At 38.0% G+C, this 27,757-nt stretch overlaps 1 protein-coding gene across 8 annotated transcripts; it reads left to right on the forward strand.

The window, feature by feature from the left end:
- The first annotated feature begins 5,453 nt into the window (after nt 1-5,453).
- Nucleotides 5,454-27,368, forward strand: LOC123758629 (TIP41-like protein). 8 transcript variants are annotated; one of them, XM_069334394.1, is made up of 6 exons: nt 5,454-5,503; nt 9,771-9,944; nt 10,130-10,309; nt 15,012-15,234; nt 16,419-16,577; nt 22,898-27,368. In XM_069334394.1, exons 2-6 carry the CDS (start codon nt 9,778-9,780, stop codon nt 22,988-22,990), a joined length of 822 nt encoding a protein of 273 aa, XP_069190495.1. In that variant the 5' UTR covers nt 5,454-5,503; nt 9,771-9,777; the 3' UTR covers nt 22,991-27,368. The 8 variants fall into 8 exon arrangements, with proteins under 8 accessions (XP_069190495.1, XP_069190496.1, XP_045599077.2 ...); XM_069334395.1 differs by lacking the exon at nt 5,454-5,503 and adding an exon at nt 5,561-5,658; XM_045743121.2 differs by lacking the exon at nt 5,454-5,503 and adding an exon at nt 5,670-5,812.
- The last annotated feature ends 389 nt before the right edge of the window (nt 27,369-27,757 follow it).

The raw sequence follows: 27,757 nt of genomic DNA on the forward strand, positions 1-27,757 counted from the left end.
ATATCACCTCTTTTTCTTATGTCTTCTAGTTTTGGCATATTTAATGCTTCTAACCTCTCCTCGTAGCTCTTGCCCTTCAGTTCTGGGAGCCACTTAGTAGCATGTCTTTGCACCTTTTCCAGTTTGTTGATGTGCTTCTTAAGATATGGGCACCACACAACAGCTGCATATTCTAGCTTTGGCCTAACAAAAGTCATGAACAATTTCTTTAGTATATCGCCATCCATGTATTTAAATGCAATTCTGAAGTTAGAAAGCATAGCATAGGCTCCTTGCACAATATTCTTTATGTGGTCCTCAGGTGATAGTTTTCTATCTAGAACCACTCCTAGATCTCTTTATCAGAATTCTTTAAAGATTTCTCACATAATATATAGGTTGTGTGGGGTCTATGTTCTCCTATTCCACATTCCATAACATGACATTTATTAACATTAAATTCCATTTGCCAAGTGGTGCTCCATATACTTATTTTGTCCAGGTCTTCTTGAAGGGCATGACAGTCATCTAAATTTCTTATCCTTCCTATTATCTTAGCATCATCAGCAAACATGTTCATATAATTCTGTATACCAACTGGTAGATCATTTATGTACACAATAAACATCACTGGTGCAAGAACTGAACCCTGTGGTACTCCACTTGTGACATTTCTCCATTCTGATACATTGCCTCTGATTACTGCCCTCATTTTTCTATCAGTCAGAAAATTTTTCATCCATGATAGAAGCTTACCTGTCACCCCTCCAATATTTTCCAGTTTCCAGAACAACCTCTTATGTGGAACTCTGTCGAAAGCCTTTTTTAGGTCCAGATAGATGCAGTCAACCCAACCATCTCTTTCCTGTAATATCTCTGTGGCTCGATCATAGAAACTGAGTAAATTCGATACACAGGATCTTCCAGATCGAAAACCATACTGTCTGTCTGATATTATATCATTTCTCTCTAGGTGTTCTACCCATTTAGTTTTGATTAGTTTTTCCAATACTTTCAGTGATAAGGTGGTCACCACTGCGAGCTTGGGGGTTCAACCCTGCCATGGAAGTGGGAGGGAAGCATTGAGGGTCAGTTGGGAGAGTTAACAAAGAAGCCTGGTCTGGGCCCAATGTAGCCAGGACTATGGAGCCCAATCTTCCATCACTGGCCAAATTGAGGACCTGGTCACCCACCCCCATGAACCTGTGTAAGAGATGTCACTTCAGTATCCATACAGCACTAATTTAAAAAATTTGGGTCTTGGAGCCAAGAGATAACAACTACCAGGGCAGCGAGGGAGTGCACTGGCCAATGCAGGAAGTGGTGTGTCATCCCAAGCGGTGCTCCCCCTTTTTGAGAGGGAAAGCTAAAGTAACCTAAATGCAGTATATATATCATACTTTATCGTACATTCTCCCACATTGATGCAAAGACCTCACAATCGACTTGAGAATGGTCCAGGACGGACCGAAACGTCGTCTTCCCTTCACCTTCTAGTGTGTGGTTTGGTCAACATACTTTCACCACGTTATTGTGACTCATCGCCTGCAAAGACCTCTTTCTCCTTTTTGCCCCAGCCTGGACACCTAACCATCCACCAAGGGCTACCCCTCCAGCGAGAGGTCTATTGACACGAACAAGATCCATAAGGGTGTGTGTACCTCAGCATGCACATCACTCAAAGATGGACAGGAGAAGGGGCCATGGCAACCCTCACTAGCCCCAGGGAGTTGTACGTTAACTTTCTCACCATGACAAGGTGACACTCAGGATTGGGGGGGGGGGTGCAAAGTCTGCAGTTTTGCTTTGTATCCGGTGCTTTGTTTGACATCTGATGTTCAAGTACAGTGCTGTATATTTGCTCTTCAAAGTTTAGTGGGAGGTGGCTTCCACAATTTCTTTCAGTTGTTGCTCCTGTCACTGTCATTCTCAATTTGCTGCTTTGGTATACAATATTAATTTCCAGCTGTCTTTCGTGCCACCCTATTGATCTCTATGCCCAGTTGTTTGTACTCTTTCTAAGTCTTTCTGGTTCTGCCTTTCTGGTCCCTGTACTATCTATTCCATAGCATCTGATCGTTCCCAGGCTTCGAGTTCCATCATTGCATCTTACACCTTCCCCTGCAAGTCATTCTCCCATTGAATATATTTTTAGAGGACCTGTACCTTCCTGTAGTCTACATGACTAGTGTCAATTTGTGCCAATCTGTCAATGTTCTACAAGATGATGATGTGTGATGGGTCACATGAGCTTACCTGTCAATGATGCATGCACAAAAACCTTCCTGTTAATGCATGATGGGGCTCAAAGACCTACCTGTCAATGTTTTGTTTGATATGGACATAACTGATGGTGCCAAGCGTTGCACAGCATGCCACTGCCAAAGTCAACTTTGATGCCAAAGACATTGTCACGTTACAGTAGAAGATAACCTTGCTGCGAATACAAAAAAAAAAATCAGTCCATTCACCAAAAAAATCAGTGTTTTAGTGAGTCAAATCAGTCCTAGAGTATATTAGTAATGTGATTTGGTACTGGCAGTTAGGGAGAACTATATTAAAATTTGTAAAATGGCTATGCATTGCAGCTGTAAACTGTTCTCCATGCCTTGTTTATAGAAATCCACACAGTGCAGCAAAGATCCCTTGAGACCCAGCAAGACTGTCACCGATGCATTACTTGTCCCAAGATCAAACAAGAAATCTTCAATCTCCTGACTCGGTTACCTGTCTCTTCTTACAGTTCACATAAGTTTTTCGGAAAACCTAATATTGTTTTAAGTCCATCGAAAATGTTAATAACTTTCCTTAAGTGTACGGAGACTGGTAACTTTAACCTGCCTACCATGAGTGTACACTGAAACTTGCCTAAGAAAACGTAAAGCAATACCACATATAAGGCACACAGCCATCAGTGTATACTGCACACTCACCAAAATACTCTAACAATATTCAACTTCAAAATACCATATATATGCATGTTATACAACTGTGTACCTTGTAAATGTAATAAAAGTAAGAGTAATATATATGTCACAAATAACCATGAACATATACAGTAAACTCTCCAGAAGCAGATTTACAACAATAAATATAGAATACACACCAGTGAATGCACACCACACACTTGTAAAAAAGTAACCTAAATGCAGTATATATGCCATACAACAGTGAGTTAATACTATAAACTTAAATCAGCTTAATTTATGTGCTTATCATTAACACTACAGTACAGGTTATGCCAAGTACATCAACTGGTATATAATTCTCGTTGTCAAGGACAGCAAGCCTACATCAACCACTGACTTTTCCTGTGATGCAACCCACAATTATCTAACTCTTGGGTACCTATGGTACTATTTGGTGAACAGAGGTATTAGATGAAATAAAACGCGCCCCAAAATTTGTCCTTTCGGGAACTAAACCCCCTTCTGTTGAGTTTTAACCCCCTGCCTAGGACGCAGACCACTATAAACTAGCCTTATATGCTTCTCCAAGTTCACATTTTACAAGCTTAGCTTATGGCATACATCTTACACTCCCATTACATAAACTTGGATCTGTATGTACTCCAATTAACGTATGTAACCGGCTTGCAACGGCTGACAAAGTACCCGCCTGCCTTTTAACCAGAAAAAAACTTTTTCCCTTTTAAAATTGGCATTTTAAGTCTGCCCAACGTCGGGTACGACACTTGGTACTTGTTAGAATAGATACTCAGAGGATAAAAAAGTGAGATGAAGTGCCAAAAATGAAGGAAGGAAATTACGATAACAGTCCACCACCAACATCCCAGCAACTCTTGTTTACATTACCATTTGGTCGCTTCTTCTCCTGCGTCGCCCAGCTGCGACAGGGGATACGGTTTTACCTGAATTTAAGATTTATATTGTATTTATATATACAAAAATTCTTACATTATTGTAAAGCTACTAGCATGCATAGCGTTTCGGACAGGTCCTCAATCCTAATTTTGCCCAGAATACTACCCGCCAAATCGTTGGACCAGGATTCATCAAGCAGGTAGGTACCAAAAAGTACCTACCTGCTGACTACAGGTAGATACTACAGTAGGTAGGTACTATGAATGCTACATAGCCTTCCCGGCTTGGTGCCTTCATTTGATAATTACATTATATCCTCATAGTTCCCTACCTAGTGCCTTAGTTCTTTTAATACACATTTCTCCTAACCAGCATTAATAAATTACCTTGTAACGGTTCTATTGTTAGGTAAAGTATGGTGACAGTAAACACAAACACTTAGAGAATATATATATTTGGTCGAGTATACAGAAGTATGCAGGTGATACTTTGGCGAGTGTGAATTCCGACTGCGTAGAGCGCACTGAGAGTCGGTACAGGATCTCGCAAGTGTCTGTTCTAGACCACACTTGAAAGTAAACTAGTTATTATTCGATTGATTGATTGATGAAGATTAAGCCACCCAAAAGGTGGCACGGGCATGAATAGCCCGTAAGTGGTGGCCCTTTTGAGCCATTACCAGTATCAAGAGCTGATACTGGAGATCTGTGGAGGTGCGACTGCACCCTGCGTGACGGGAGATGTCTCCCGTTGAGTTATTATTCGCTACTCTGCTGCTTATATGCTCGGACAACACCTCACCGTTCTTCAAAGGTTGGCAGGAATATTAACTGAAAGTAGAGAAAGGTTTGAGTTCCATAATTAGTACTAAGAGGAGCTTTGCTTCTCTCATTAGGCTAATGCGTTTGGAGCGAGTATATTATTGGGATAATCTACTTGCTACAACCTCTACTCATGGCTGCCAGACCAGGCGTTGGTTGCCGTGAGGTGTGGGTCCGCTGTTAGACCTGGTATTATAGGGAGGTGAGGTCCGCTGCTAGACCAGCCTTTGGTTGCCGTGAGGTGTGGGTCCGCTGTTAGACCTGGTATTATAGGGAGGTGAGGTCCGCTGCCAGACCAGTCGTTGGTTGCCATGAGGTGTGGGTCCGCTGTTAGACCTGGTATTATAGGGAGGTGAGGTCCGCTGCTAGACCAGCCTTTGGTTGTCATGAGGTGTGGGTCCGCTGTTAGACCTGGTATTATAGGGAGGTGAGGGTCCGCTGCTAGACCAGCCGTTGGTTGCCGTGAGGTGTGGGTCCGCTGTTAGACCTGGTATTATAGGGAGGTGAGGTCCGCTGCTAGACCAGCCGTTGGTTGCCGTGAGGTGTGGGTCCGCTGTTAGACCTAATATTACAGATAGGTGAGGTCCGCTGCTAGACCAGCCGTTGGTTGCCGTGAGGTGTGGGTCCGCTGTTAGACCTAATATTACAGATAGGTGAGGTCCGCTGCTAGACCAGGCGTTGGTTGCCGTGAGGTGTGGGTCCGTTGTTAGACCTAATATTACAGATAGGTGAGGTCCGCTGCTAGACCAGCCGTTGGTTGCCGTGAGGTGTGGGTCCGCTGTTAGACCTGGTATTATAGGGAGGTGAGGGTCCGCTGCTAGACCAGCCGTTGGTTGCCGTGAGGTGTGGGTCCGCTGTTAGACCTGGTATTATAGGGAGGTGAGGTCCTCTGCTAGACCAGCCGTTGGTTGCCGTGAGGTGTGGGTCCGCTGTTAGACCTGGTATTATAGGGAGATGAGGGTCCGCATCCGCTAGACCAGGCGTTGGTTGCCGTGAGGTGTGGGTCCGCTGTTAGACCTAATATTACAGAGAGGGTGAGGTCCGCTGCTAGACCAGGCGTTGGTTGCCGTGAGGTGTGGGTCCGCTGTTAGACCTGGTATTATAGGGAGATGAGGGTCCGCATCCGCTAGACCAGGCGTTGGTTGTCGTGAGGTGTGGGTCCGCTGTTAGACCTAATATTACAGATAGGTGAGGTCCGCTGCTAGACCTAATATTACAGTGGATAGGTGAGGTCCGGTGTCAGGGGACCTGGGGGAGAGTGAGAGTGGGGGAGGGAGTGACTACAGCCGGAGCCCGTAGGTCGTCCCGTCAACACAAGGTGGGTCATCAAGAAGGAGTCTTGAGGGCGCATCACATCCCATGATCATCGTTGCACCTAAATCAACAAGGACTGGGATTCTTCAGCGAACATTCAGTATATAAGTGTGATAACACGCGCCTTCACCCTAGTGAAGTAGTCACTTTACTTGTAAAATCAACTTAATTTCTGTTTTTTGTTAACCCCCAATGTACCTTCTTGTATATAAATAAATTAAATAAACATAAATTAATAATATCCGGCTATTGTCCTGACGTACTTAGAACCGTTTTCCCTTTGCCGAACTTGTAAGCTAACCTGTGGTCATTGTAGTCTTGCTGGGCAACTATACCATTTACCATCCTCGGTTTCCTCATAGTTTCCTACCTTGTGCTTCAAACTCGCACTGTATCTTGTGCTACCCACTCTACCAATATTAGTACCTAAGACATGCAGTTTTACCATTGTTATCACAGCCATAAACTTAATCGTAGTTATTATGTTGAATGCAAATTTTGGTACAATGTACCTACTAATAACTATGTTAGATTAAAGACCTGCCTGAAATGCTATGAATGTTAGTGGCTTTGTAAGAATGTCAAAACATCAATGTCAAACGTCAAAACATATTATTTACTCTCACAAACCCAGTGTACCTTCTGATATATATATAAATAAAATAAAAAAATAACAGCTCTTAGACCAGCTGACTCACCCACAAGAGGTCGTAAGCATGGTTAACCTGCCCCAGCATTGCTTGTGTGATGCCATAGTCACTTCACACAATATATATATAAAATAAAATTGTTATTTTCTTTAGGCTCAGTTTGGATGGGATGGTAGTGGTTTTGTTTGTTTAGGAAGGGTTGTTTATGTTAGATTAGATTTGTTTAAAAGAGTAGTAATAATACAGGCAGGGCAAACCTTTCTCAGGTCTTAAATCCTACTCCAAGAAGTAGTAATGTTTATGGAGTTCAAGATTGCTCCTGTTGCTTCTCGCAGACCGCAGAGCTTCAACAACATCCTTGGAATGCGTTCAATATCTTGATCAGCCTGGTTCATTTCTATGTTTAAATCAGAGGGACCAAAGTCAAAGATCAGGGCTGGAGCTAACTTTCTGGGCCCTTGGCCAAAACAGCTAAGTAGGCACCACACACTAGTCAGTAATTACCTAATTGTACTTACAGGATGAGAGCTATGCTCATGATGTTCCATCTTTGTCCCAGCACATTTTGTCATAACACTTTGAAACTACATACAGTTTTAACCTCTACCACCTTCTCACTTAACTTATTCCAACCGTCTACCACTGTTTGCAAAAGTCAACTTTCTAATTTTTTTTGCAACTTTGTTTCCTTTGTTTGAAGCTATGTTCTCTTGTTCTTGAAGTTTTCAAGAATTCTTCTTTGCCAATTTTTTCGATTCCTGTTACTATTTTATACGTAGTGATCATATCTCCTCATAGTTCTTGTTTGTTTTTTTAATTTCCAGAAGCCATTTAGTTGCATGTCTCCACTTTTTCTAGCTTATTGATGTACAGTACTTCTTCAGGTATGGGCACCATACACCTGCTGCATATTCCTATTTTGGTCTCACAAAAGTTGTGAAGAATTTCATTAATATTTGTATTTCATGTATTTCAAAGTGATTCTGATGTTTGAAAGTGTAGCATAGACCTAACTAACTAGAAAGTATCTCGCACAATGTTATATATGTGGTCCTCAGGTGACAGTTTTCTTCCGAGAACCACCCCTAGGTAGTAATCTCTATTATTATTCATTTACCTAACCTAACACAGTATAATTACTGCATATGAATTTGGCAAGATCAATTTTGGCTGCCAACTGCTGAGGCTTTACTGATTGAAGGCCCTTGGCTTTCTGGTGAGGCTTCGCTGGTTGACGGCCTTTGGCTTTGCTAGATTTTCTCATCCGGTAAAAGTCATGGTGACCCAGTTTGTCTTTGAGTTACGAAGTCAAATACAATACTGTACTTGAATTCAAATTTATTTTGGTTTCTTGTTCCATATATCCTGTTAATCCTTAAACTGCACAAAACCTCATATGATGTGTGACACTGAACTCAGTTTTTAAAATTTTCTGAAACTCTTTCAAATGTTTTGTGAATAATCTACTAGGCAAATGCTCCAACTTTGTCTAAATGATACCAGTGTAACTTGAAAAACAAGAAAATAAAAAATAATTATAAAATTGAATATTGAAAACTTCAGATTTTGAAATCAGCTGCAAAAATATAAAAACATCACCAACTGTTAATTTGGTGGTGTTATGCTCTCAGAATAGCATATGATCTTCATTTTCATATATTTAGAATATAAGTTTTCAGTATACTGTAGTTTACTATAAACAAAAATTTGGTAATATGGCATTTGAAATATTATATGCGCAAATTTGGACAACAAAAATTTATAACTCCAAACGTTTAGAGTTTATGAAAAATCAATTCTATAGGGATTGTAGAACAGACAGCTGTGCACATTATATGTAAAAATGGTGAGAATAGGTCAGAAACTAGATTTTTGGATACTGAAGTGAGTTGAAATTCTAGTTATAGATACAATTGAAGTTGAAGTTATCGACAATGAATAAGGCAGTTCTAATTCATGAATTTACTTGTAGGTTGTAATAAACATTGCTTGGCATTCATACTCAAGTATGTGAAAGTTGTAGGTCAATGTGAGTAGAAATGAAATCAAGAAAAAATACCCCCCCAAAAAACAAAATATAAGGTTAATTATAATAATTATAATGATTTAGGATATACTTTATATGAGTAAAAAAACCCTAATCTGGTCCCTAATCATCGAAACAGCCTAAAGAAACAAGGAAAATAGAGTTTGAAATCTGTGAAAAAATTAGCCAAAAAAGTTTAAAGTCCCAAGTTTTGAGAGTTGTAACTGATTTATTTGTTGACCAATTTAATTCTGGCTTCACATAGTGAGGGACGAGTATGCATTCTCCAGGATGTAAATGTTAAAAAAAATTAAAATAATAAACAAAGGAGAAAAAATACCTAAAAACCTAAAAAAAAAAAAAACTTAAAGTATTTTTTTGGACATTGTTGAAAGTAAATGATAATAACATTGGGCAATGTATTTACAGTATATGATATATAACAAGATAGAGCATAACAACATGATTACTCATTATTATTTGTGTTATTATGTATTACTCACCAATGCTATAAAGGCACCAGCTGTATATCCACTTTGTGGACACTTCTTACTACTATTCTTCTTCTTTGTGCGTCAGACAGGTGCTTGCATCTCTTTATTATTGCATTATCCATCAGTTCAAGTTAATAGGAGCTGTTCTCCTTATCAACAAAATGTTTTTTTTTTTTAAACTTCATCTAAAATCAATTTCTGAAAATATTTTGATGAAAGTTTCACGAAGCTGAAGCCAATAAGTTAGAGATTTGTTTACCATTTTTAAGTAATTTTTACATAATTTGAATATTTTTCAAATTACTGTATACCCCTTTCAATGTCACACATCATATGGTGTTTTGCGCAGTTTAAGGGTTAACCTGAATACCCATTCTAGTTAAAAGATCCAGAAAAAATTCTAAATCTTGAACATGAATTCAAGCAAATTACTCAATGATTCAGGTTACTAGTATCTGAATTACCAAGTTCTAAGTTACTCATGGTAAAATTAATCACAGGTGAAAGTAAAGCAACTCTGGTCACTTCAAACAAATGATTTTTAAAACCTTTAATACCCAGTCTTTGTAGGGCCCCATGTTAGTTACGAGGATTCATTCAGAATTTAGATGCTTGGAACATGCTAATGTCTCAATCACACTTCAATAATGTGGTGTTCTTAGTTTCAGAATGTCAAACCCAGTCGAACCCAGACTTCCTCCACCAGTGTGCGAAGAGTTTGTGTTTGGTGAATGGACCTTAAGGGTCACAAAAAGTCACATCATGGGGTCCCAGTGTGAGTCACCTACACAGTGTGAGGAAAACACGGGGGTGAATAAGCTGTGTAATTGGTGCCGGTAAGTTTTGACAGTTACGTAATGTGTACTGTAAGTTCTGGTAGTAGCTGCTTAACTTTTGAAAGTCTGATATTCTAAATCCTTTGAAGGTTTAGCTTTACTGTTAGAGATATTTTTTGTTTTGTGGCTAGAGGGCTCTTCTTGACAACCCAATCAGATCTGATAGTCATTTGTCTTGCCAACAGATACGAAAAATTGTTGACACTACCTTCCCTGCCAGACATGGTGTTTGCCAACAACTGTCTGCAAATTGAACATAAGGATGGGGGCAGCATCTCATTTAATGCCTTTGATGCTCTAGAGTGCGTTAATGATAGAGAGGACACATTACAAGTGGCGCATGCTGAAGTATGGAAAGAAGCCAGGTGAGGAGGTACGGGACAATTTTGCTGTACATACAGAGTGAAATAAACATTTTCTGATTTGTTTGGGTGTTAAAGATATAGTGATGCTCTGTGCTTGTCAAGATCTGGGATATTTTTTGATCGGACAACCAGGTTTTTTTTACAGTACTGTATTAGCTTTTCCTAATTTCCAGTAGTTTTTTTTCATAGCATGGTACCTTTATGTTTTGTCAAACACCTGAAGAGTTTGTTGACCCTTAGACAACAGCTATGAAGAAATGGTCTTAACTGCCTATGCACAAAAAATTCCAAAAATTATTTTTCTTTATAAAATTATCACTTGTTTTTCTTTATTTACATCCACAGAGAGCTTTTATGTCCATATCTGCATCATACATGTAAAACCCAGACAATAATTGTTTAAATCGTCATATGACGATGACCACATTTCCCTAGTAACATTCTTGACAATGACTGCATTTCCCTTCTGACTTTCACGATAACCACATTTGTAACCAATGGTAGCAGGATTTCTTTCAAGGGTCAAGGTAAACTTCATTACATCCACATAGACCTATTACAGTATAGCCTTATTTATATCATACATGTAAAACCCGGATAATAATTTGTTTAAATCTTCATATGACGATATCCGCATTACCCAATGAATCAACGATTGACGATGACTGCAGCCTAAGTGTTAAGGAAGGCTTAATAGACTTTTGGTGTCTAACATTTGTCATCCACATATCCTTATTTAGTTGGTTAGGGACACTGTGCATCACATACACTATTTTATTCATGCATGCATGCTCACATCGGTGTATTATACTTAGCTAGGCTGCAAAAATAATATTTTTATGCTGAGGGGGTCATGGATGCAACCTCTTATATTTGCCTTGTTGGGGTACTTGCCAGACCTTGAGATAGGGACCATATGAGGATGCACACAAATTACAAGCAAGAGGGGGAGATAAGAACATTAACCCTTCAACAGTGCAATACATACATATATGATTTGACATAAAATAATTTAACAAGTTTTTAAAACTTGCACAAACACTTTCCAACTTTTTTTTGCATAATCAACTAGGCAAATGCTCCAACTTTGTCTAAATGATCACAGCGTAACTTGAAAAACAAGAGAATCAAAATTAATTTTAAATTTGAATATTGAAAACTTCAGATTTTCAATTCAGAATAAAAAATATGAACTATCACCAATTGTTCATTTAATGTTATTATTCTCTCAGAATAGCATATGATCTTCATTTTCATCAAATTAAAATATAGGTTTTCAGTATAGTTTACTGTAAAAAAATCGTCAATAAGGCATTCAAAATGTGTAGCAAATTTAGACCCCCAAAAATTATAGCTCTAAATGTATAATGTTTATGAAAAGTCCATTCTGAAGGGATTGTAGAACAGACAGCTGGGCACACACTATATCAAAATAGTGAGAATCGGTCAAAAACTGGAATTTTAGAAGCCACTCAAAGATGAAACTCTAGTTTCAGAGATAATTGAAGTTGAAGTTATCAACAATAAATAAAGGTAGTTTTAATTCGTTAATTTAATTGTATGTTTTAATAAATATTGTTTGGCATTCGTACTCGAACATGTGAAAGTTGTAGGTCAATTTGTTTTTTAAATGAAGTCAAGAAAAAATAACCCCCCAAAAAATGCAAAATATAGGGATAATTATAATGATTTAGGGGATGTATTTAGGGTATACTTTATATAAGTGAAAAAGCCCTAATCTGGTCCCTAATCATCAAAACAAACTAAAGAGACAAAGTAAATAGAATTTGAAATCAGAAAAAAAATCTGCCAAAAAAATTAAGTCTCAAGTTTTGCGAGTTGTAAGTGACTTATTTCTTGACCAATTTCATTCTATCTTCACATAGTTAGGGAAATATATGCATTCCCCAGGATGTAAAGGTTATAACAAAATCAGATTTATAAACAAAGGAGAAAAAACTAAAATCTAAAAAAAAAAAAATTCCCCTAAACCAAAATATTTTTAAGACATTGATGAAAATAACATATATTAACATTGGACAATTTATTTATATGATATATAACAAAATAGAGCATAATAACATAGTTATTCATTATTATTTGTTATTATGTGTTACTCAGCAATGATATAAAGGCACCAACTGCATATCCACTTTGTGGACACTTCTTACTACTATTGTTCTTCATTGAGCGTCGGACAGGTGCTTGCATTTCTTTATTACTGTACTGCATTATCCTTTAGTTCCAGTTATTAGGAGCTGTTCTCCTTCTCAACAAAACGTTCTTATTTTTTAAAAATTCGTCTAAAATGAATTTCTGAAAATATTTTGATGAAAGTTTCAAGATACTGAAGCTAATAAGTTGGAGATTTGTTTAACATTTTAAGTTATTTTTACATAATTCTAATATTTTTCACTACCAGGGCCCCCAATATGCATGGTAATATACACGGTCTTAGGGTTAAATTCTAGGATTAAAATTAAAAGCAAGAGGCGAGACAAGAACATAAAATTCAAGGAAACTGCTGAAGGCCTATTGCCCATGTGAGGCAGCTCCTATTTATATCCACCCAAACTCATTTAAATATAAATAGGATATAAGCTACTGAGGTGTCGCATTTCATAGATTTAAACTAACTAAACAAATCTGCTGAAGAAATATAAGAAAATTCACTTTCGCAAACAGTGGTATACGGTTGGAACAAGTTAGGGGAGCAGTTGGTGGAGGCCAAAACTGTCAGTACTGTACTTTCAAAGCGTTATACGACAGAGTGCTGGGGAGATGGGACACCACAAGCGTAGCTCTCATCCTGTAATTACACTTAGGTAATTACAGAAAAATGGCATTTCATAAAACTTACTGGTCTATTTTTATTTACTTTTCAACCCTCAGTGGAAACAAAATTTGCATGGTGTACCATGGTAAAAGGGTTAATCAAGTGATGTTGCAAATTTAGCATTTGTTGGCTGCTGCATCTTGTTGAGTATTTATAGTGCATGTATTTATGGCACTGGAGTATTTGGACCAACAAAGATAACTTTGATTCAGAGTTGGAGCATCATTATTGATGTTATTGATGTGTTTTAGTGGAATAAACTGGCTTAACAGAGCAAGGAATAATGAAGTAGAAGATTTTCTAGAATTAATAAACAATTGCTTCCTTAAGCAACACGTTAAGGAACCAATGCGGGAAAATAATATTAACGGGGAGATAAATTGATGACATTGAAATAGGGAGTGAGCTAGGGAACAGTTATCACTGAGATCAGATTTAGCAAGGAATGGAATAGATTTGTAGGAGAAAATTCTGTAAAAGTGCCAGATTTCTGAAATGGGTTAAGAAAATTTTTGGGTGTAATAGATTGGAAAGTCCTTTGCATGGGGGGCGGGCCAGTCTTGGAGCGAGATGTTATCGTAGAAGGTGACGTAAGAAGGGATTTTGATGTGGATTTAAAATATAACTTATTTAAAAATACTATTCTAAGCAAGGCACAGAACGTAGTATACCATACAAATTGAATAGATTGAATAATGATGACCCGAAATGGATAACAAAGGATCTGAAGAATCTTATAGGTAGAAAGGGAGCTTGGTGCAAAAGGATTAAGAATGTGGAAGTCAGTTTAGAACAAGAATTAGTCCAAATTATTAGAAATGTTAAAAAAAAAAAAGAGATAAGGAGGGGAAAAAACTATGAAGTTTGCATAGCAAGGCAAGCAAAGACAAATCCTAAAGGGTTTTCTCAATTATATCGAACAAAGGTTAGGGAAAGGGTAGGTCCATTAAAAACTGGGACAGGTCAGATAACTGATAATGATGAAGAGATGAATAGTATTTTCAATAAATATTTTATCTCTGTATTTACTAAGAAGGAACATAACATTATGCCTTCAGCCAAACAAGTCTATGTGGGTGGGGAAGAGGACAGGTTGACTAGTTTAGCAGTTACCAAGGAGGATGTTATTAAATAAATGGTGAAACTCAAGCCAAACAAATCCCCAGGGGCCAGACGAAGTATTTGCCAGGGTGCTTAAAGAATGCAAAGAGGAGCTTTGCGAGCCATTGTTTCCCATATTTTATCAATCAATCAAGTCAGGAAGAGTTCCAGTCATGGAAGGTTGCTAATGGGGTTCGTTTTCAAGAAAGGAGAGAGATCACTTGCGTCAAACTATCGGCTAATTAGCTTAATGTCTATTGTGGGAAAGTTACTTGAATCTCCAATTGCAAATACCATTCGTCTTCATCTTGAAAAACATAAATTAATAAAGGATTCACAACATGGTTTTACAAATGGCCATTCATATTTACCAAATTTGCTATCATTTTATTCCAGCATAGTTGAGGCAGTTGATAGTGATAAGGTTTGTGATGTTGTATACCTTGACTTTAGCAAAGCTTTTGACACCGTGCCACAAAAAAAAATTATTAAAAAGTTAGAGGCTCACAGTATTGGGGGTGCTATAATATGCCCATTGAGTATACTGCATGTGTACTTGACATGCACAAATCTGATAGTAGCCCACCTTTGTTTTCATATTGTGTATGAGTAACCCTCTACTCTACTCCTTTTTCAGTAGTGCTTGCCCCCATCCCCCATCAAGTACCAACTCACTTGCCATACATTGTACACTTGTGCAAAGGGCATAGATTGATACATAAACTTGTCTTGAATTACTTTAGAGTAATTAAACCTTTTTTTCAGAGCAGATTGTGAGTTTGTTAAAAAGGTGGTGAAGCCTTACGATTGGACTTACACTACAAATTTTCGAGGAACACTCTCTGGAGGACTTAAGGCTGAGACCTCAACTGAACGCATTGATCTTGACAAATTACGAGTACGTGAGGAAATAAAGTTTTATGAAGAAATTTTCCTATACGAAGACGAATTGGATGACAATGGAAGCACGAGATGTGTTGTAAAAGTGGTAAGAGCAAGGGAGAATATTTTGTTAACTATTGCATGCCCCAAAAAAGACCCCATTTTGATTATACAGTTAGGTTTTAGTGTCCACATTATAGGCTGGACATAAATTTGAAAGCATACAGATAGAAATAAAAGTTAATCCTAGGAATTAGAAACTTCCCTTGTGAAGAAAGATTTAAAAAGGTAAATTTACAATATCTAGAAAGACAGAGTCAGGGGTGTTATACTTTTTGTTGTTTCCAGAAATCAACCTTCCCATGGCTCGGTCTCAGACCAGATTGAAGTATATAAATAATGAAAGGGGATGTTAATAACAAATAAGGTTTTCAATATATCAACACAAAATAGGACTCAAAACAATGGATATAAATTGAATAAGTTTAGAATCAGGAGAGACCTGGGTCTCTCCTGATTCTCGTTTTTTTTTTTCGCACTTTTGACATCCAGCCTCAGAACTGAGATGTGGGTAGCCGGCATGGAGGGTCTGGGGCTCCCCCTTCCCCCTTCCAGGGAGGAGGAAGCTGCGCAGACAGCGGCGCGGCGACGTGTGACGTCACACGAGTTTGCTTGTTTCTGTTGGGGAGTTCTATCCACTAGTTCGGTAGCAATTTTAACCAGAATAGGGGTTTGTTTTGAGGCGCTTATCTTTCTGGGTGCCTGTTCCGGTCGATGGCAGACATAGAATGCTTCCAACCACACGGGGGTTTCTATAGGCCAATGCTCCCCTTGCCTCTCTGAGGGGGACCGGTTCTGGCCGTGGTCCCCGGTAGGCCTAAGAATTCCATACACATGACTGATGCCAAAGTCTAACATTAGCATATCAGCCTGGGAAAGCTCCGGGACTTGCCCAGAAAATGGCGTTTCATTACATTCAATGCTGGTTTTTCTACATTAAATATTATTTAATGCAATTCTATAATACATAGATATTAATTATTTAATGCAGTTGAAATATTCAGGCTTGAGTGGCTTTCAGTGCTATGCATAAATGCTAAATACAGTATAGTAGATACAAATGTCTTGAAAAAAGTATATGATTATCAAAAATCGATACAAAAGGCTAGATACAGAAGAATATAAACTGGGATCAAAGATATACTGCATGGTGCAGTATGAGGTTTTTTTTTTAAGGATTTAAAAGCAATAAATGTGATGGCCAAAACCCAAGGATTTGTTATTTTACAGAGAGTGATGCCCAGTGGATTTTTTGTGTTATTCCGACACTATCTGCGTGTTGACCAAGTAATTGTGAGGGTCAACGACACCAGACTGTACAGCCCTGTCGGCGCCTCATATATACAGAGGGAAACCTCGTCAAGAGAGGCCCCAATCTCAAAATTACATGTGAGCTAAGTTTAATTCTTTGAGTAGGGTATGTTGTTTTTAGTCATGTCTATAGGAAACTTCATTATTCTGATTTTTCTTTCATTCATTATTTGGGTATTTGCATTTTACAGTTAATTTTTCAGATTTGTAGATTAGGCTTTGCAATGTGTATATATTAGGGTCTGCAGCATGTATATTAGGCATTATACAATATTATTAGGGACACCCCAGACTGCCACCTAGGAAAACTGCCCCATAAGAGCCCTAAGCCTAAACAGAAGCTGTGGACTAAGTGCCAAGGAATACAGAGCAGCAAAAAGGTGTACAGCAAGGGAGCAAGTACATATTCCCAGCTGGCCAAAACTAAAATTTCAAGCCAGGAAAGCATTGGGCAGAAGAACCGAGTACTGTACATGTGTGAAAAATCCAGGGCACTGAAGACCGACAACCAGACTCAAAAACCACAAACCCCGGCTGGGAATGATCAACATGGAATCAAGGCACAGAATTAAAAGGTGGAGGCTAAAAAAATTTCAGCTGGCAGGCTGAAACTCATAGCTCACTCTACTCAGCATGGGGCAAGACACAGGGGCCAGAGAAACAAAGCCTCAAGTCCACAAACCAAATGAAACTGAGACCTCAGCCAGGATAGTGGTACAACTTCAAATGCCCAGGAAAGCAAGGCAAACCAACCAAGCATGAACCTAGAGCATGAAGGAACAGTTTTTTTTTTTATTTAGCAAAATTAGGTATACACACCAATGTGCTGCTACCCTAATCTATATGAGATATTACAAAGTGTACATCAAGAACTAGCTATAGGTTCAACTATTATTCTCATCTCACGGATGGTTAGTCATACATGGAATTAGGGGGAGATAATACCTGCCTTAATACATAAACAAACCAGTTCTGACTAAACAGCTGGCTATAACACACAGAAATCACAATAGCGTGTGTAATGAAGTAAAGGCGAAGAGGTAGAATAGCTTATTAGCAGAGCTCAGGTGCATGGGGGAATTGTGTAAAAACCTGGCTTGTGTCTCGGAGAGATTGCAGGATCCGTGGTAGGTCAAGTTGATTTCCTGGTTGCAATTCTTTTGACCATGTCGTAGCTCAGTCAATTAAGGTGCATCTGGAATCCTCGCGGCCGTAGGTTCGAACCCTCGTCACAGCCCTTGTGGATTTGTTCAGCTAGCTATAAGTTCATCTAATATTCCCATCTCACAGGATGGTTAGTCACACATGGAATCAGGGAAGAAAATGCCAGCCTCAGTACAAAAACAAAGAAACAGTGACAGGAAATCCTCTGAGTATATAACCAATGAAAAAACACCCGAGGACACAACCCCCCAAAAATAACTGACATGCTGTCTGGGAAAAAATGTCCTGACACCACCCAGGAACCCCTGGGAGGTTTTATTAAACAATAGAGATTTTATACAATATTTGACAATATCCTGAGTTACTTTACAATTTATTTAAATATTTTAGTTTTGTTTTATTATTTTTATAAAACTGTAATATCAATATAGGTATACATTCAGTACTAATTGTAATATCTTAACATACTAAGGTGGTTAGGTTAGGTTGTGGTTTTCTATTCAGCTTTTCAAGGTAAACTCAAATATTCACAATAAATTAGTATGTCACATATGGACTTATTCATAAGCAAGATATTGACTATAAGCAAGTGCGTGAACGGGTTGCCTGGGAATGCAACCCCAATTGTACACATGGCTCAGAAACCCCAAGGCACACAGCCTGTAAATCACTAAGCACAACCAAGAAATGTTCAGGAACACAGCTGGAACTGAAGAGAAACAACTCTTCAACACAAAACAGGGAGACTCCCTGGAAACTGAGATCACAGCATGAGAGTAAAATGCAGAAAAGAAATTGAACCCAGTAGGAAGAGAGAAACCCCTAGGGTTCCCAGCAACCCAAAAGCTGGCGAGCTGAAAACTAATTAGTCTACACAAACACTGCTAAACATATAACATCTCAGGGTCTGTTGTTGGGTCTCGCATTAACATTGGTGGTTGGTGGTCCTGCAACCCGTTAGTGTCATCTGTAAATACAATGGAACTTCGACTTATTAATTACTTACGAATTTTTTGAGTTACGACCCCAATTTTGTCGGAAAATTCTACTTGACTTACGACCTTGTTGATACACGTATGGGCCGACCGAGTGCGTGGTGCGCTTCAGTTTACCAGTCTCTCTCGCCTTGTGACGATTGCGCTTGAATTCTTTGTAAAGAATTTCATTATTTTTCTGCTTTTTTTGGTTTTTGAACATAAAAGTAATTATTATATATCATGCTATGGGTCCCAAGAAAGTCAGTGGTAAGGTTCAACCTAAGAAAATAGTTAAGTAGAGACGGTAGAGGACGTACCTTCCTCATTAAGAAAATGTGTGAAGTATGGGAAGAATACAAAGTTTTGTTGAAAAAAACTTCCCTAGATAAAGCTGTAGCAGGCCATTGCATTGACCTTTTGAATGACAATGTGATGTCTCATTACAGACAAGTGTTAAAATGTAGGGAAAAAAAGTGTCTTTAGACAGATTCTTAGTAAGACAAACAAGCAGCGAGCCACAACCAGGTCCCAGTGGTATGACTGCAAACGTAGGAGGGACTACCCCAGAAAAGTCATCACTGCCTGATGTTATAATGGAAGGGGACTCTCCTTCCTCCTTTCCCCTCCTCACCGTCTTCGATACGTCAACAAGAGTCATAAATAAAGGTAAGCTATAACCTTTGCATACTATAGTATAAAATATTTCTGTGTATTATGTATGAAATGTATTTTGAAGTTAATATTTGTGGGAGTGTGGAACGGATTGATTCAATTTACATTATTTCTTATGGGAAAATTTGTTTCAGGTTACGAATTTTCGAGTTACGCCCCCGTCTCTGGGAACGGATTAAATTCGTAAATGGAGGTACCACTGTACCATAATTGGTCTGATAACACTAAACATGTCATCCAAATTTGGAATTTCCAAAAATAACATTTTTACCAATGCATTTGCACCTTCATGATGAAACTTGAAATACATGAGCACACTGTGGGCAGAGCTCAACTGGGGACCAAGCAGAGGTCATCTCTGCCAACTACCCCATCACTCCAGATGATAACCGCTCTATTCATGCACCTGACAGCTGAGTGGACATCGCTTCGGATTCATAGTCTTGAGGTTCCGGGTTCAATCCCCAGTGAAAGCAGAGATAAATCGGCAAAACGTTTCTTTCGCCCTGATGCCCCTGTTACCTAGCAGTAAATAGGTACCTGGGAGTTAGACAGCTGCTGCGGGCTGCTTCCTGGGGGTGTGTAACAAAAATGAGGTCTGGTTGAGGACCGGGCCGTGGGGACGCTAAGCCCCAAAATCATCTCAAGATAACCTTAAGATATGCATACTGTACTTTCTAGTCATTTTGCAAATTACTTTACAAAAGATAATGCAAGTACTGTACAGTAATGTTTTTCCATTACAGCTACATAGATCAGTCATTTCCAAACATACAGTATACATATATGTTTATTGCATATACTGTACTATATTATTTTGTTTCATATAAACTCTATTGTTTATTTAGGATGGGGAAAAAAAAAAAAAGAGTATAATTTAGCCGAAGACTCAATAAGTGTCTGACAGTGGCAAGAGGGAGCAGTTAGCTTGCTGTGCCACTCTCTTACTCACTCCATGTGTGTTGCAATTTGCTGTTATTTATAATTCCCATCAATAATTTTTTGTATTATACTTTTAGGGTACAGTAATACAGTACAGATGCATTGTGTAAAAACATGAAGATTGATACATAAGATGGAAGAGCATTAGAAAGGGGTGGAGGGAGCCATATTAGTTATGGTTTGATGCCATCTGCCACCATCATATGTATGTTTGCATTAATACTTTGGCAGATGAATTCACTAACATTAACACCCAAATGAATTCATGTTTATCATTTTCAAGTAAACAGCAGGAGTAACCAGTTACATAAAAATTGCAAATTTGTTCACCTTTGGATATTCCTGGTAAGAAATTCAGCTAAGTCGAGTGTTTAGGTAACTCAAATGTGAGCGAGCCTCATATGATTTGAATTATCGAACTTTGAGAGTACAGTACTAAAAAATGTACTGTACTTGTAATATTTGTTGAAAGCCTTATTTGCAGACTTAACAATGGCATTACAGAATGTTTGAAAAGTGCCATAATTAAAGAATGTAATTCAAAATTGCAAAACCTTACCTCTGGTTTTGCTATCCAAAAGTTTAAGCAATGTTTAAATTATTGTAAATGCCCATCACGTGGATAGTGAATTTCCAACCCATCCTTCCGTTTAGATAGTACTGTACCTATTGTGATGATCTTCAATAGCCAGAATTCGTACGTTCTTAGTTTTTAGATAGAATACTGACTAGTAAGAAATTCTTTTAAAATAAATGATGCTAAAACACAAACTTAAATATTCCTAGGCCTAGTATAGCACACGCATGTTCTATATTAGGCCTCAGATATCGTGTTCAGTGGTACCTTGGCTTACGAATTTAATCCGTTCCCGGAGACGATTCATAAACAGAAACAAATTTTCCCATAAAAAATAGTGTAAATTGAATTAATCTGTTCCACACACTCCAAAAAATTAACAAAGTAAATTTTATACCTAATTCACCCAAATCTTTAGTACTAAAGTATGTACAAGATTTTACTTACCTTTATTGATGACTTTTGTTGGCCTATGGAAGATGGTGAGGAGGAGGAGAGGTGTTAGTGTTTGGAAGGGGAGTCCCCCTTCCATTATAACATCAGGCAGTGAGGACTCCTCTGGGGTACACTCTGGCACATTTTGCCTGCATACTACTAGGACCTGCTTGTGGCTCACTGCTTGATTTTCTCACTAAAAATCGATCCATTGAGGATTGTTTTCCCTTCGTTGTAACACTTGTCAGTAGTAAAGTATCACATTGTCATTGAAAAGGTTAGTGCAACAGCCTTCGACAGCTTGCTCTGGGCGAGTCGTTTCAAGAAAAGTACTTTTGATATCGTTCGCCTTATACGTTTCTGTTCTCGTATTGGCATCCTTGGTGATATTTAGCGCCCTCTGATTATTCCGCACATTTGATGGTGCTACATAGCCTTCCCAGTTTGGTGCCTTCTTTTGATAATTACTTGCTTACTTCAACAAAAGTTTGCATTTCTTCCCACAGTCTACACCACTTCCTAATTGTTGAGGAAGGGACATTCTGTACTGCCTCCTCCTCCCCTGAAGGCATTTCCTCGGCTGCTCCTTGTGAAGGGCCAGGGGTTCTTCGGTGGTCAGTTCTTCGCTGTGTTCCTCCACCAACTCCTCCACATCAGCACCATCCAACTCCAAGTTCAATTTCTGCCCCAGAGTAACAATTTCCTCAACAACAGGCACTTTAGGTTCAGGCTCAACCCCTCAAAGTCTAGTTCTGAAACACATTCTGACCACAATTTAAGGATTGAATCTTACCACTGACATTGAGACCCATGACGAGATATATAATAATAATTTTTATGTTCAAATACCCAAAAATCCAAAAAAACTGAGTCTTTACAAAGAATTCAGGCGCGATTGTCACGAGGCAGGAGGCACTGGTAAACTGATGCGCGGTCGCCGTATCGCCACGTGCTAGGTCAGCCATGTGTGTATCAACAAACTTCATTTTCCGAGGCAAAGTTCGTAACGCGATTCGGATTTTACGAAGAAATCGAACTCGTAACCCGAAAAGTTTGTAAAGGGAGGCATTCGTAAGCCGAGGTACCACTGTATTAGGCCTAGGAAGTTCAGGATAGGTTAGTTTAGTTTGTCAAAGCAACCCAAGCAAAAAATAGTTTTCTGGTTTGTCCAACTCAATACCTGCTTGATAGGGTTCTGGGAGTAGTTCTTCTCCCCAAGCCCGGCCCAAGGCCAGGCTTGACTTGAGAGTTTGGTCCACTAGGCTGTTGCTTGGTTGTAGTTCAGATTTTAGTTCAGTTCAGATTTCTACGTCAGTATACAGTATATACTATGATCATCATCGTTACTACCAAAACAGGAGAATGGGCTGTGAATTTCACAGCTGCCAAACTCAAGCACAGTTGGACTACAACACATTTTAAGTAAATAAATACATCTGTAACAATACACGATGTGACTGTTGCAATTCACATCTGGATTGAAAGGTGGATCTTGGTTCTAACAGTTCCTATATAGTTAATAGAAGTCCCAAGCATTGTGGATGAATATCATCTGACTGTACAGTATAGTGTTTAATGTGGACAAGAAGGATATGCGATATTGATATTTTACAGTTGTTGTGTATTTGCAGGTGGATTCATCAGTGTACAACAATCCAGACCTGGTGTGGCAACACCTTCCTCTGGTCAATGAGAAAATTGACAAACTTGTCCTGGAGTCATGAGAAACAGTCTCATGAGTTTTTAAGACAAATTCCCATTTGTGGGGCAGTCCACATATTTATGGTAGGTTGTCAAAGGAACCTTGCAGGCTATGTGAAAAGTAATTATAATAAGATTGAATCTGCAAAGGGGAGGTATACTTTCATCATAACTTAATAGACAAAGTAAAACGGTGTACAGAGAACCATTTCTGTACTGTCCTTGTTCATGGGCAAGGTGTCACTTTATGTAAAGCATGCCCAATAATTCTTATGAATTATTTGGCACATGTGAAACAAGAAAGAAAACATTTTCATGTATGCTAAATCTTCAGAAGACAAAGCTGTGTAGAAATTTTTGAACACTTGGTAATAGTGGCAATATAGGTGGTTTGATGTCATGTTTTCAGAGTAGCTTCATGATGTACATGCACAATTTTCTAAAAGCAGTCAGTGTTAGTACCCAAGATTTATTTTCCTATAGAAAAGAAGGGTTTCTGTCTGATCCTCCATCACACTTGTGTGTTCGTAGCTTGGCTTGAATTACAGGACATTTAACTTTCCATATTGCTGCAACAGTTCTTGATTTGCTCAGTGCTCTCACCGCTTTTCATTTTCCAAGTTTGTCTACTCTTGCATCCTCTCACTCAAAATGATCTGTAGTCATTCTTTAGTAGGCCTATTCACCTTGTTTTACTTTTTTGTTCTTTCATTTTATGTATTTTCCACTGTCCTCTGCCATTTGTTCCACACTGTGCAGTCTCAGTAGGGTTCCTCTGGTCATCTCTTTAGTTATTTCCTCTCCATTTGATCTCCCAACTTCATGGATTACACCTTTCTAATACCAAATATACTTTTGTCAGCTCTCAAATTTGGGTCACCTGCTCATAGGGAGACATCCATATAAATGTAGTGGTTTCCATACATGCACAAAGTCTAGGGCTCAGTAGTATTACAAATTAATGCACATGCCAAATGTAACTTTCATTCTGGCCCCTTGCCCTTAATTAAGGCACTTCTTGGTGTTACCTCCCCCCCCCCCCCCCCCCCCCCCACTGTACTGTTTGGTTGCTTTTGCAAGTGCCGAAGTATAATTTATCATGTGTATGTCGTGTGTGTGCATGCGCTCTACATCCTTTTCCTGTATATTTAAAAAAAAATATTTTTGGTATTCATTTCCTTTTACAAATCTGCCTAGCAAATAGCATCACCTCGAATATATCAAAGCTGGTTATGTATCTCTCGTTAGTATGCTTTTCCTAGGCTATGTCATTCTGAGAATTATCAATGTCCTGCCATGTGACCTCCACAATCCCTTTAAGTGGTATTTTAAGTCCCCTTGCAACATACAACATTAAAATTCTCGACATGGTATAGAGATGTTTGTGCATTGCCATATTGGTGTAACATCTGGTTCATGTTTAACAAGAGTCAAATTGATGACTTGCCAATAAAGTCTTAACTTTTCCTGGTTTGGCCTTGATATAAAGCACTAATAAGTTGAGCAAGCTTCTTGATTAAAATATAATTTTATGTATTTGAAGACTCATACAATCTGGAAGGAATTGCAATGTCTTGCACAGGAAGTTTGTAGGCAAGTTATATTTTTTTGCTGCAGTTATGCATTATAAAGGAAACTGGGCTTCCTGTGTTTTTAAATATAAAAAGATTTAATTAACAAAATGAGGCATCAAGCTGGAAAGATATTCAAAAGGTCCTAAATATCACTGAAGATGCCAATACAAGAGCAAAAAGAGATGCGGCATCAAATTCACCAAGGATTCAATCTAGGAACGTTGGGAAAAGAAAACTTACAGAACTAAGTGGGAGGTCAAAATGCATAGACAAATGGTCTCATTGATACAGGATGGTATTTGAAGAAATGCACGATAACACTTCATTTGATAGCCCCCCTTAATATTCCATATGTGGCTTAAAAGGATGTTACTGCCAATACTGTTTTTCCTTAAAGACCATTAAATGTCCTTGGATACCAAACTAAGTAATACAAAAATTCAAATTAGGCACAAAATATGATTTATAGCACAACCTATTTTCTGTCATCTAAAGTGGTGCTGCCCTCCCTGTGGTGTAAACCAAGGAAGGAAATATTTACTCTGACCATTTTATGGTCAAGGCTAAACAGACAATTGCCAAAGAAAAATTTAGTTATAACATTTATTATTATTGGGGTTCATAAACTATCAATGCATTTGATACAAAAGTTTACAACAATTTTGTACAAAAATAGCAACATCTTGACCAATGTACTACTTTGCCATATACTTCCTAGGCACACAGTCACTGCCAATCTGAGATTCATAACAATGATGCATATTCATACCTAGAGTATCACTAAATAACTGTGCAGTTGGGTGGACCAGCCCCAAAGTCTCATGGCAACCTTTTAATTGTACAAAGGAACAGTCAGGTTCATCAGCAAAACAACATTACTAGCCAAAAGTAAAATTTTAAATATTTTTTTATGAAAATTTTAAAAAGTAAAAAAATTAATTATACCCAAAACCTTAAAGCAAGGCTTCAAACCGAGGAAAACAAACAATTGCAGGTTGTACATTTAAATACAGCAAAATAAAAAAAAATGGAAATTATATATAAAAAAAAAAAAAGCAAGCTGAAGTTAAGAGTACAGCCTAATTACAAATTTTAGATGTGTAAACTTAAATTTATCTTGTCACAAAGTCCTTTCAAACCTCATGTCCAGTGCTCAACTAGTGCATAAACTATCTTTCACAAAGATGAAAATATTTAAGAAAATTGTCAGTTTTCTACATTTTTAGTACGGTAAATACAAATATGCAAATCTCTATCTTAAAACGTAATTCCTGAAATGCAGATCTTTACTAAATGGAAATACAGCAGACACCAGCCCAGATAGATATTCCTACAAACACCACAATCTTATATACAACAACTTAATGAACTGACATGAATACTGGTGGTACCAGTAATAAGTATAGTGTTAGCAAAATAACCAAGTGATCCTGTGAAATGTTCTTTGATGCTAATATTTTTTCTATTATCCTTGAAGCTTTTTAAGACTAATTTAACAATTTTAAAACTATCTGGCATATAATAAAGAAAACTAATTTCAATTCTGAAGTTCTATTTCAAAATAAAATTATGGTGACAGTAGTGCACATCTTAATATTTTTGCCCAAAACATAAGGTTAACAATGAGATTTAAGACACTCCATTCTTACTGAAAATGTTAAAATTATTATATAAGCCGCAATGCGAGTGAAATGCCAAATTTCAGTCATTTAACCAATTGTTATGACCTTCCTAGGAATAAAATGACACTTTAGTTGACTGATATTACAGTTTAGTTGACTATATGGTCAACTAGCAGTAATCCTGATGCACATTATAGTAAGATATATACAATGAAGTCCACAAGCTTTGTGCACACACAATACCCAAGGTCACTATATAATTTATAATCAGTATATGGAATGCTTTCTACCAATATTGGCAGTTTATTTAAGTACCAACAACCTGGCAATGTTATACTCTCACAACAGTCACCATCTTTGCAGCAATCACCATGAATGCTCACCCACACAATGGCATCTCGCCAACTAGCAAGAACAGCACCCTGACTGTACAAGTCTAGTAAAAGGCTGCAGTACAAGAGCACAATTTCAAGTGCCATGTTAGCAACAGCTGAGCCAAAATGTGTTAAAAAAGGCAATGCCATTAACTACATGAAGGTTTAAATTACTTTACCCCAAACTGTACATTACACAAAAAAAATTTCCTTGAAAACAATCAATAATTTGTTAAATACCTCAAAACTCTCAATGACAAAGCTATGTTTATTCATTCACATCACCTACCTTCCTGAAGAGGGACTTTCAGCCTTCTCCCCAGTAGTGACTCGATACCTTTGCTAACCTGGCCTGGAAGAAAAACTAATATGGCACACTGTACCAAACAGTACACTATAAACTAAAAATATTTATCCTAAAGTAAAAAACAAAACAAAAACTTTAAAATTAGCAAACTACAAATTAAATCTTTACTAACAAGGTATCTTAGATAGCCTGTGCATAGAGATTCCAAATGGCTGTCTGGCTAATCTCCCTAGACTTGGCCATGCTGGGTTGGTTAGACTAGTGCTCTCAACACATTTACATTTAACAAGGTTCATCATATATTAACCAAAATAAACTATGAACTCCTAACAATAACAGCAGAAAAGTGAGATTCAGTTTAATAACCAATATGGACTAATTAAAAATTTAACTTTCCCCCCCCTTAAGATAAGCACAACAAAATAAGCATGCAATGTTAAATTGATTGATTGTATACTGTACTTGTAATTACATTGCCAAATGTACAAATTTGTACTGCTCAGAGTTAAAGTGTTTATCAATTTGTTGGCAGTTTGCTTGTCCTACAAAATATTGTAGAAGCCACTACTATTGGCCAATAGTTCACCAAAATAGAATATTTGATTACCTGTTTGATAGAAGTAACCCCAACCATATTAAATTTCCTGTATATTCAAAACATTACTGGTTGGTGTTCATTGCAAAAATGAAAATTTAATATTATTTACAACTAATGTACAAACCTTAATGTAAACTTCAGGGTCTTAGTTGAATATAATAATCACTGGCCAAGACATACCGAGTGTGGGAAATAAGGGGTACAAATATATTTTGATTTTAAAACAAAGATGAATTAGTAAACACCACCATCTTGCACAAGGGACCCAGCCCCATCCTTAACTAGCAAACCTAAAAATAGATGTGAACGAGGGGG

Source organism: Procambarus clarkii, chromosome 31 (genome assembly GCF_040958095.1).
Source record: "Procambarus clarkii isolate CNS0578487 chromosome 31, FALCON_Pclarkii_2.0, whole genome shotgun sequence".
In the NCBI taxonomy this organism is placed as follows: Eukaryota; Metazoa; Arthropoda; class Malacostraca; order Decapoda; family Cambaridae; genus Procambarus; species Procambarus clarkii.